At 41.7% G+C, this 12,113-nt stretch overlaps 1 protein-coding gene across 1 annotated transcript in view; it reads right to left on the bottom strand.

The window, feature by feature from the left end:
• Window positions 1–3,245: 3,245 nt before the first annotated feature.
• LOC100642539 (homeotic protein empty spiracles) overlaps window positions 3,246–12,113 on the bottom strand; it is a 53,836-nt gene continuing 44,968 nt past the window's right edge. Inside the window, exon 3 of the mRNA XM_003401101.4 lies at window positions 3,246–6,549. Coding sequence (XP_003401149.1) covers window positions 6,274–6,549 — 276 coding nt within the window. The 3' untranslated portion in view covers window positions 3,246–6,273. The remainder of the gene's footprint in view (window positions 6,550–12,113) is intronic.

A 12,113-nucleotide genomic window follows, 5' to 3' on the forward strand; every position in this document is an offset into this window, starting at 1 on the left:
CGTCTTCTATCTTCCTTTCTCTAGCGCTATTCGTCTTCGTCTGGTTTTCAGTTCTAGATCGTTGCAGCTCGTTGAGAAGATGTTGTTACGAGAGAAAGAGAGAGAAAGAGAAAGGGAGAGAAAGAAGATTCGATGCTATAGTATTGTTGTGTGAAGTGTTCTGATTCGAGGTGAAGGTAGTTTCGATACTTTCCAAGCTGCCACGGACCATAGTTTCGCAGTGATGTGGTGATAATTGGTGCTCGAAGAATGTTTGGCGATACGCCCTTTTTATCAGCTGCGAAAGTTCGAGTATCAATAAAGTGGATTTTTATCGAGTAACGAGCGTGATAATTTTGCTGCTGAATCAGATTTGCGATATATAATTGGTGAGAAGATAAGAATCGAAATGAAATGACATTTCAATATTCTTCTCGTACCATCCAAAAGTGGCTGCGATAGCTCGTCGATGCCTGGTTCTAGTCGATGCTTTTGAAAAGAGAGACGAACGAACCCTACGGAGTTACATAACAGAATTACATCTACTCGAATAAAAATCGCTTTTCAATTTACCGAACCGCAAACTAGAATGCCGTATCGGATAAATTTGTGTATTGGGATAAATACTATTTAAACTGGGATTGATTATGTTCCACTTAAACCGTCTCGATAAATCATCGAAGATCCGTTTTACACGTGAAACTAAAACTAACACACCAAGAATTAATTATCTGAACCAATCGATCGCCTCGATATTCCGGGCCATCGTACCATTAAGCTAATATTATTAGTGCGATTTTACGAGTCTCCAATTACGAGTATTAATAAATATCCCTGCACGATATTAGCAAGTTCGATACCGAAAGGAACGAAATGTTACAAAGTATTTCGATTATCATTTACGACGAAAGATTGTAAAATCGTGAAAGCGACACCTATAGCTTGTACTTTACCCAAAATTACAATAATTGTTTATCAAATTATCGAATAAAGGGCCAATTAAAAATCATCGATTTTAATCCACCTGCGCAAACATCAACTGTAAAACAAACCTACCACCATGGTGTCTAATATCTCCATACTTGATACAAAGTAAAAACCTGAGAATCTCGACGAGGGACAAGATTCCTGATGATAAAAAGAATCGATAAAAACTGAGTGACGCGCTAATTGCCAGATCACCGCGTAATCATCGATTAAGGACGAACCGCCTCGCACGAATATTAATGAGCCGTCGAGAGTGGCGACGTTTCACCGTGAAAACGGACTTACGAGCTGTCGACAAGCGGTAGACACCGATGAACTATGAGATCTATTAATTGGCCAGCGACGTCCTCTGCCCCGCTGGACTTAATTATCGGCTCTTCGGCAACGTTCCAATTAACGCGGTTCATTATAGTTATAGTCCGCGTCACCCCCACCACTCCATCCACGGTAATTCCCAATCAGAATAACGATTAATATTCAGTACTAATTCAGTGTTTAGCGACTCTGATTATTCGATTATCGCGCTAACAATAAAACATGTTTCGTAAAATGGAATAATAAGAACCGGAGATTAAAATTTCGTTATTCTTGTGTTAGTCCCAGTGCTTTATCCGCTTTCGTCGCTGTATCTCTATACTATGTTTCTTTCTCTTTCCTTTCTTTTATTTAGGCCTGAGGATTATTTAGAATTTAAGCCGACTAAAGGAATCGTTTTCAAGAAAGCTTCGAACGTTTCGAGGGTGGCTTTCGCACAAAAGAAACTTCCCTAACGATAGAGAAACACAACCAGCAAAGAAAACTACCTAAACGCCAAATGCAATAACAGAATGAAATGAAATTTTGCCAGAACCCATAAATAGCTACTTCCTGATACGCGTTTAAAGATCTAAGAGAAGAAGCAGCGATAAAATTGCCAAAAATATCCTTGTCCCCCCAGCAGCTCCGCAGCAAAAGGAATATTCAAAAATGTGAAAAAGACGATCTCGTAAGGAGTACAAGTTTAAGAATCTGCAGGGTAAAAATCCATAAAACCATCAAAAATATCGTCATACCGTGCAAAAGTCTTACGAAAAGGAACACTGAAAAATCTCAAAGATATTCTTCCATCCCAATAACGTGTGTGAACTCACCGAAAGAAGAAGAAGGGAGACGTGGCCACCATTATATTGTCAACCGATAAGTGCAGGTTATAGAAGCTACTGGTGTAGTTCACGAAACTTGCGGCCCCATGAAGAGGCGGCAATTCCCGCAAAAATAATGACTCTTTGTAATGGTTCGCCTCTGCATATCCGTTGTTTCGGGCAGACACGGCGTGGTTAATTACGGGGCAGCCGACCGCTCGCGTAATTATTCGTCCTCGAAGCGGCGATTATAAAGCGATTATCGACAAGGATCAGGCTGTTGGCCTGCGAAGGAAGCAGAAACGACGGTTCCATGGAAACGGTCTGTCTCGAACATTGGTTGCATTTTCTTTTCAGTCTCTTCGAGTTTGTCCGGCGAACATTATCGTATTCTGATGGAGCATGGCGCAGATTTCTTTGGAGAAAGCGAATTATCCAGGAGCAGGAAGGTTTCGGATCTTGGCTTTTTAAATTTGTCTTTTGATGAGATCGTCGAAGAGATTGGATGGAAAGATTGGTGAAAAGTTGATGAAGCAGATTGGATTCTTCGCAGTTAGGGTTCTTCGATGTAATGGAGTTTTTCGATGAAAGTGGATGGATAATTCGTTGGAAAGGTGAATTATTCCTCGATGAAAGGTGGTGGAAAATTCTTCGGCGAGATGGATTATTCTTCGATGGAAGATGACGGTGAATTCTTGGAAAAGATGAATTATTCCTCGGTGAAAGGATATAGATTTGGGTTTGTGATTTTTTGGAAATCGATGGGAAGCTTTTTGCAAGATTCCTTGGAAAGGTGATTCGTTCGGTGGAATGTGCTTAGAGTTTGATCGTTGTGTTCTCGTTAATCGAAGAATGGATTCTTAAGTCGATGATTAAATTCGGTGAACATCGATGGAGAATTGCAATACATTTTCTTATTTCGTAGATTGTATTCTGATTTATTGCGGAAGGCTTCTAAATTTGCATAGTAGAGATTATCGAAACATCGATCGAAGAACTCTTCGATTTGGATTTTTATGTTCTTGTTAATTGAATTTCGAGGAGTTTCAAATAATCGAACATCATTGAACATTCAATGGAGAATGTAGGATTTCTTCCATTTGGCCTTCTTCTAACCGCTCCGTTTCAAGGCTGGCTGGTGAATGAAACGCACACACGTGTTGTCGTGAAGAGATGATATAATTTATTTCGCTATATCGTTAGAACACGAACTGAATCATCCGTATGACCGTACAATCCTACGATTTTTGCACGTCGAGTAAAATCACAATTCTTTTATGTACAACGTATTTACAAAAACGGACCGGTTAAGCGTGCAAGCCGATCGTTCGTCAAGAAATCACGATCCATCTCACGATCTAGACAAGATTTTCCAGCGATTCACTCGTTCAACTGTTCGAATCTCGTCCAGATCGATTCTAGTCGCCTCAAATATCGGCTAAGCATCGATAGAGGTGTGATACGTGCGATCTGAAAGGGACTAAAAGATATTTTTCATTTTTCATTGTAAAGGGAGAAAAAATAAAAAAGAAAAGGAAAAGAGACGAAGATTTCTCGCGAACGATCGTTCTTCGGCTGACGCGCTCAGCTGTCCCGTAAAATATAATCGATATAATAATTTAAATCGTCAGTACATCTCGGACATCGATTTGACAAAGGGAAATACTGGTCGCTCGTGGGACAACGACGTTAAATACAATTCACAAGTTACAATTCGAGTTTACACTGGGATTCTTCATTCATCTAAAAAGGATACGAAGTTTGGCACTCTCATCTTCCCCTACGTTTTCTCCTCCGTTTCTTCTTTTGCGGCTTACACATATTCAGATACGTTATGATGCACGAATCGATATTAATAAGGTGAAAATTGTTCCTCGTATTGTCTTTGTGGATAAAAAATGGAAAAGGGAACAAGGCTACTGTATAAATGTTACGAGTATCTATAACATCCTCACTTTTAAGACAAGATACCTATTTTCAACGAATTTCATTGTAAAAACGCGTGCTGAACGTATCATAATTATTTTCCAAGTGCATAGGATATGGACAAAGACCGATATAGTTTTACAAATGCTGGATAGAAGTCGATGAGTACATCGTAACACGTTTTATGTCAGTAGGCCGCGCGTGTTCACACATTGCTAACCCATTAAGCATCGAAACGGTATAAAATTCGCGCAAACGCAACATTATCAAGTAACACGAATAAAGTAACTTGGAAAAAAGGGAAAAAGATTTCTATGATTTCAAGAAGAAACTTTGATATACTTTTATCAACATCTCGACTCGTTTGAATTTCATAAAATTACAAAATTGTAGGACAAAAATAGTATGGGAAAAAGTATTAAGCAAAGCCTTGAAATCCCCTTTCGATTCAACTGTATAAATTAATTAAAAATATATTGCGAATAAGATGTTGCGTCGACGCGACAACGATCCTCGATGGATTAACAAGCACCCGTTCTCTTACTCTCCGTAACTCTATTTGCATCTCGACCATTTTGCGATCAGCTTCCTCGAAAAGCGATCAAACGCGCTTTTCATCGACGAATTATTTACAGACACGTACACACACCCACACATTCGCTCACTCACGCATACGCAGATACACGTTCTTCCGTCTCGAACAAAAGATCGATCCTTCCGTCGTCTACTACGCGGAACGCAGGATCCGCCTGCCTGATCCACCACGGATCACAGTCTACGATTCTTCTCGATATTTATTTATGTACACGAGAGCTGACTGTCTCGCCATCGGACGATCTATGGCAAGATGCGTGTGAACGCGACGATCTATTTGTATGAGGATTAAAATTCGTGAAAATCCGATCCCTTCTTCCCGATCGAATATTCCGAAGGAACATCCTTTCAGCATTGGATAGTTCCCAAAGAATATTCATTCTCTCGCGCGCCTTTCCGCGAATCGATCGAGGAACTATGATATAAGAAAACATCGGGGGGGGGGGGAACGATGAAATTGATATCGCCGCTGGGAGAAAGGGGCGCAATTCCGCCGAGAGAATAGGGGAAAGTTCGAAAGATCGAGCAAGTTCTTGTAAACGTTTCTGGTTTTTCCGACGTTTCCGCCGGAAATCGATCCATTTGGCTTCGTCCAAAGTTTCGAAGAAACAATACCTCCATTACCCGGCTTCCGTGGCGCTCCAAACCCCGCGCAATTCCATCGATCCTCCGGAAAGCAGTTTGCTTGGCAAACGAGTTTCTCATCGGAGTTCTTCGATCGTTTCCGACGCGAGAACACGGGAACGGATACGAGCAGCTACGTCAGTCTTGCCAATAGGGAAATCCGCAGTCTTCCGGTGTCGTTCAACGACGACTATAGGAATCGTCTTTGCCATGACAATTCCACGATCGAACGATCACGATCTTTCTAGCGAGACGTAAATTTAATTGTCTTTCCACGCGTTTTTCGTCTCGTTTGTGTTCGTTGTTGCGATCTTTGGAAATCCGTGGGACACGCAATTCCTTGACAATTCCATTGCCGTTGTTTCCGGTTTTCAGTGACTCCTAGCCTCTTCTATATGGCGCTCGCCTTTATTTTTATTTCCGTCGTATTCTGCTAGAGAACCTTCGGAATCTCGGCAATTCCATTTCTCGAACTATCCGAGCAATCAGCGAGTATTGACTCGTGAATTCTTAAAAATTGCGATAGACGCGCAATTCCGTAAAATCTCTCGTCGAACGGCAACATATTTTTGGTTTTCACCGACAGTTCTGTCTCGCAAAGACTGGAACTCGTTTCGTGCTTTCACACACCATCTACTGTATTTGCAATTCCATCCAAGTTTCCCTTTTACATCCAACTGCATCCCCCTTGCAGTTTCTTCGAACTCGACGCTCCGCACTTTACGCGATCTTTGGATGTTCGCGATAAGAATAAAATTCTTGCCTCGACAATTCCAGCAATTCTTTCGGTTACTCGTGTTTCTCTCGGTGAAGCTTTTCGACGCATCAGCCCCTTTCACTTTAACGTCCGCAATTCCATAATCCTTGTAATACTCGTAATTCCGACAATTCCAACGAAATTCCAAGTTTCGCCTTCCCTTCGCTCTGTCGCGATTCAAAATTTGAATCTCGATTTTAGCTCATCGAGTGGCACAGTTCGAATGGTTGTTCTTCGTTTTCAGACGCAATTCCCGGCACCTTAGTCCAGGCAGAGAACGTCTAGCTACGCCTCCGAACCGCTGGAACACTCCTCCGCTTCTGGATCGATGTGTTCCTCTTCCTCCTCTTCCTCGTGGTGATAATCACCGGTCTCCTGTTGCCATTTGCTCACGTGATGGGTGTTCTTATTGTTGGAATTGTTATTCGCGTTCCCGCCTCCACCGCCACCGCCGCCACCACCACCACCTCCACCGCCCCCAGATTGCTGCTGTGCCTTTGCCTCCTCCTCCTGCTGCATTCGCTTGTGCTTCGTCCGTCGGTTCTGGAACCAGACCTTCACCTGTAACAAACAACAGCAACTTTTCATTCATTTAATTCTAGTTTCTATCATAGGATTGTAATGCGATGCTAACGAGTTAGTAGATTAATTGCAAATTCTCTGTTTTTCTCTCTTTTATCTTCATTTTTTATTAGAGGAAATAGATCAACTGTTTAATATGAAATTTCTATCGTCGTTGGTTTTTGGCACGGTGTGCCATAGAATCGTTGATTTCTATTATTAAAATATTCGTTCAGTACCGGATCCTCGGATGACGAAGAATTTTATAAAAATCTAGTCGAGTAATCGATCTATCAAAGGAAGGCGTGTGCAAACTATTTCCATTGCAGACTTCTCTATCTGGCACTCGTACAAAATGCAATGACCGAAATACGCTCACAATGTATTACCAATTTGTGAAAGTTCAGAAATAAAGTCGTAAATGTAGAAGAAACTTTGTGCATGTAATAGAATACCTCGTTGGATACTTTCCCATTAACCTAAAACGATATTCTATTACTAGAAAAGAAGAATCAAAAGATCGTAATTTAAATGTCCTAGAAAATATAACTAGCTTCCTATACACTGAGAGTTATTGTACCGTCATACACTGTATATTGTACATATGGTAACACGACGACAATTAACCTACATACAATATCTAATTCCTATAATCTAAGTACCGACCACTCCAATTTCCTTGTCTATTTTTATTCGATAATAACAATCGATTGCTATTTTCATTGACCTGCAACCTCGATCGATTCAAACATCGGACAAACAACGTCTCATACGCCTCGATATAGAAGAAACAAAATTTCTTTTCGACAAAGAAGAAATAAAATTCCTCTTCCACAGACGATCTAGCCTTCACACATTTTAACAAAAAAGAAAAAAAAAGAGAATGAAATTCCAGTCCAACCATCGCTTTCATCTTCGAGCATCGCAAATTATACAACGATAAAGCATAAACGATTCGACGATCGTAGTTTCGTGATCTCCAATCGTCGTTTTCAACGTTCTCGGGCCAACTGGAAATTCTGCAAGGGCTATCGACCCTCGAGCTTCGACAAATTAAGTGGCAACTAGTTATAATCCACCCCAAGTGTATCAAGGAGCCACCCCTTAAACAGGGTGTATCCGGTTACAATGGGCCGTGTCGTTGACGCGGAACCCCTCTCGTCGAGGGTTGACGAGAAAAAAGGGAGGGATGAAACGAGCGGTGCGACGATCGCAGAAAACGTGCATTGTCCTCGAATTGACTGTTAGATACACATTGTCCTGTTCCTGCTTCCTGTTTGCCACAGAAGGGTTGAAAGGGGCTCCATTTTCGAATTATCTACGCGTGAAATCAGCATTGTCACATTGGCTGCTGCATGGATCGAAAAGGCAGCAGAGAAGGATGTTTGTCTAACTAACGTTACGATCCAACGTGTTTTTGACAAGACCCGGATTAGTCGCCGTTCACGCATCCAACCGAGAGTATCGGAATGATCTGGCGAAGGGGTGGATACGGTTTGGCAAATGGAAAGCGTGATGTCGACGGAACAGTGTTGCGTGGATGGTGTTTAGGTGGAGTTTAGGAGAACGAGGGTGAATGGACGTTGGGAATAATGGTTGTCTTTGGGAATTATTTAGGGTGGATTTAGAGTATGAGGAATTTTTCAGGCTGAGCTAAATTTTTGGCCGACTGCGTCGCGATTTATAATTTGTTCAAGGTTGGGATACTTCGTTTGGCTGATTTTGGTGCAAAGGACTCGATGCGAAAATGATTTTGTTTTTAATTAGAGATCGATTGTTTCGCTCTAAAATAATTCTGCATTCAAATTTACTGGACTCTTTTTAAATTAGCAGAAAAGGACCTGTGGTCTCGTTGTTCGTTTTATGGTTATGCACTTAAAATTTATATGATATTTTAGAAATTTACCAATTTGACATAAACGTTTTATTTAGGTAATTATAGGAGATCGAGATTGCTATAATACAAATATAGAATTTCCTTCCGACGAAATAAAAATTCTACAAATAGTTTCACCCTCTCCAAGCATGTGACTCCAATTCTTGGGTCTATTACGTTACCATCAACTAATTCAATTGTCCCTAATAAATCGAGTTTATTAAGCCAATCGAAAGACCGAAACACCCTGAGGGTGGATAGAACCTTACAACCGTCATCTACCGGGTCATGATATTATTTCAAACAAATTAAAAAAAAATGCCACGGTATTTTAAAAAATTACTTGATCAATTTGATCAAGAAAACCAGCTCATCTTATTCTAAAATTTTCACGGCAATTACTCGATTAACTGGGCCGTTCTCCTAAGAATGCATCGTGAAATTCTTCCGCTAATTCTATTAAAATCCCAGAAAATTATCCGCGAAAGACCCCATTCGCATAAATGCCCATTTACCCAAACCTAAAGAAAGAACTCCTTTAAAACACCTCAACCTAACCCCAAAATTATTATACCTCCAAAACTAAATGAAACCAAACAAACGAAGCAAGCGCTAAAATCATTCGCCACCGCCTCAATTTTCCAAAACCAATCTACAGCCTATCACAGCTCGACAATTCCACCCCCAAGAATCCAGCTTTGGCTGAAAATCCAAGGCGTAACAAATACCTCGGGCGCCATACTACGAATAGTAAAATCTTTGGAAATAAAATCACAAGGAAGAGAACCGTGCCGGTATAAATCGACCAAGCTGTTGGGAGCTTTTATGCGATTTTTACAACGCGCCTCCGTAAAATACTGGCGTCGATGGAGCGACTCAACGGGGGTGGTTGGGGGAATATAACATAGACCATACATATATATATATATACAAAGAGAGAGAGAGAGAGAGAGGGAGGGAGAGTCAGGTTAAACCGAGTGTAAATCCAGGCGGCATAAGGGGTTGGAGCAGAAGGGGGTTGGTTTCGAAAGCGTTCGAGCTTGATCCTGGGGAATAGGCCACGTATCTAGGGGTGAGAAGGGGGTGGCCGGGGTTTCCGCGTGCGTGAAGATCCGCCAATCGGCTTTCAGGACCGCCCGCGGTCGCCATGGCAACCCTCGGGGACGTAGGGTGATTACGAAATGGGGGTAACTCGATTAAACGTACGACACAGTCCTGCAGGGAGCGTTCAAACGTTAGGGGGATGAGACTACGTTAACCAACGGGGTTGCGATTCTCTATTTGCCCTCTTAATCATCCGTTAAGTGCCACAATCCTCGAAAAGTTCCCCTGGGTACACAGACAACCCTAGCTACCCTTCCCTCTTCCTCTATCTGTGTCTATCTAGTCACATCGTCTGAAATTTCCCTTCCCATTCGTTCTTTCTCGTCGTACGTACTTTCGTTCGGCCATTAATTCCTCGGCTAATTGTTCGTGTTACGCGGGTCGAAGGGCGAGGAGAAGGGTGGAGGATAACACGGGGCAAGGAAATAGGTGGCTTAGAGGGGAGGGTTGGAGGAGAAGTGGGGTGATTTGGATTGTGTTTCAGGACGTGAACGTGTGAATGGAGTATCTCGGTGTAACTCGATAGATAGAACTCTGCCGATTGTCGATTAAACTAGATTCAAGAAATAGAATCGTAGGTAGAATTGAAATTACATCGTAAAGATTTGCTGCATCCTCCAGATATTACGATGAGTACTTTCAATATCCTGTACATCGTTGCATATTATCTATGTGTATCGTGTATTCAAAAATTGAACTGTACCAAAAATTTTCAATTACACCCCATCTCACAGCATCAAGTCGAAATTAATATTGTCGATATCTACGCTGGTTTCCTACGATTCCATCAATTCTGCAGAAAGAAATTCAAAGCTAATTTCCTCTCTATAACACGTACGTAGGTAGTAATTTGAAACCTTTTTACCATTAAAATTTGTTACACACGTTAGTCATTCCTCTAACTAAATACTCGGAACAAGCTCACCTTATTATTCTTAAAACAGACCAGACCATTCTCAACCAAACCAAACTATTCTCAATGTCCATAAAAGACGACTACTTATACACGAACCGACATACACGATGGAAACCTTGAAAGTACAAACTGCAAACTTCCTTCAAATCCCTGCAACATCCGCCATTGAGATTGAGAAGCCTCGTCAAAGCCTCCAATTCCCACCAAACCCATCCAAGATGCACCGCTCAAGTTCCAACATTCCTCAAAGCCTTCCAAAAATAGCGTTGCAGAGGAAACGAATCGACATTCGATGTAAGCGGATAACCGATCAGTAACGTGGCCTTCCAACTGTATCTGCGTATTTCTACCGATCGAATTACCACGTGGATTACGGCTAATATCAATCGAGCAGAATCGCGAAGGATCGCGCAAACCAGCGCGTCGTCGTAGCGTGATCTTCGACGCTGGATAACGAGGCCGTGCACACGTGTATAACCATGCGCAAAAGTGTAATTGAAGTTGCTCCTGGTACACGTTCTAAGTGACAGCTGGACACCTTATACGCGAATCGAGGCAGAGGTTCGATGCGACGGCGTCGGTCTTCGCTTTGGAAGAACGCTCTCGGCACAGGTGTGCGTGGACGAGTCACCGTGGCAGAAGTCGAAGCGGTTTAGGAGCGTCTTCTACTCGCCGGAAAAGGAGTCGCGGCCAGCACCGACTGTATGACCATATTTGCGTTTCGGAAATTTCACTGATTGATGGCGACAACCTGATGGGCGTAATTGGCGTCCTGCGGATCCTTGGTGGCGAGAGCACGCCGATTGGGCGGTCACTTCGATTTAGAGCGAACGAGAGGTGGTTGGATCATGTTGCTTCTTTTTTCGCGCGTCACGAAACCTCGTGATGATGAATTTTGGGGGGACAGTGGTCTTCTTTCTTGAAGATTTAAAGTCTGGTTTCTAGAGATTTAGGTTGGATCGTATCGAGGATTTGTAAAGAGAACGTAAGTAAGTATTTCAGTTGTACGTATTGAAGAAAGATTGAGATTCTTTCTGCTAAAAGAACGACATGTTCTAAGTTGATCCTCGATATGTCTACATTCGATTTTTCTTACAATCTGCTCACCTTTTGAAATTGAAACCACGAAAGGCAAACGATCTGTGTTACGAAACGCGACAATCACGATTTCCCTCAAACCCATCTGATAATTGGTATTCTAATTATAATACGACCACGTTCGGTTGTTCTCGTTACGAAATCGCCAGATGGTCGTATAAAAAAGGAAGAAACCAGAAGCCTAATCTATCGAAGACCTTTACGTCCACTGTTAAATATAATTATCGGCTCTTTTTATTGTCCATCGTGGAAATTGGATGTTCCCTAATGGAAATTAATACCGTGATTGTCATTCGCCATTTTCTCCTCGCCAAGGCATAGAAACGCCAGCCCCTCCATCGTTTTATTATAATTAAAGTTTGACACCACTTTGTAGAGATTTGTAAAACAAAGCTCCGATAAAATCACTGAGATTTCTTCGACACTTTGGTAAAAGCTTCCGACATTTTCTTATTCTTTAATAAAAAAAAATCTTGCATATTGCCGAGGATCTTTAGAAAACTTTATCAAATTTTGATATTACTCGGTGGATACTGGCTTGAAGATTTTCAAATTTGAAAATTTCCATCA

Source organism: Bombus terrestris, chromosome 15 (assembly GCF_910591885.1).
Source record: "Bombus terrestris chromosome 15, iyBomTerr1.2, whole genome shotgun sequence".
In the NCBI taxonomy this organism is placed as follows: Eukaryota; Metazoa; Arthropoda; class Insecta; order Hymenoptera; family Apidae; genus Bombus; species Bombus terrestris.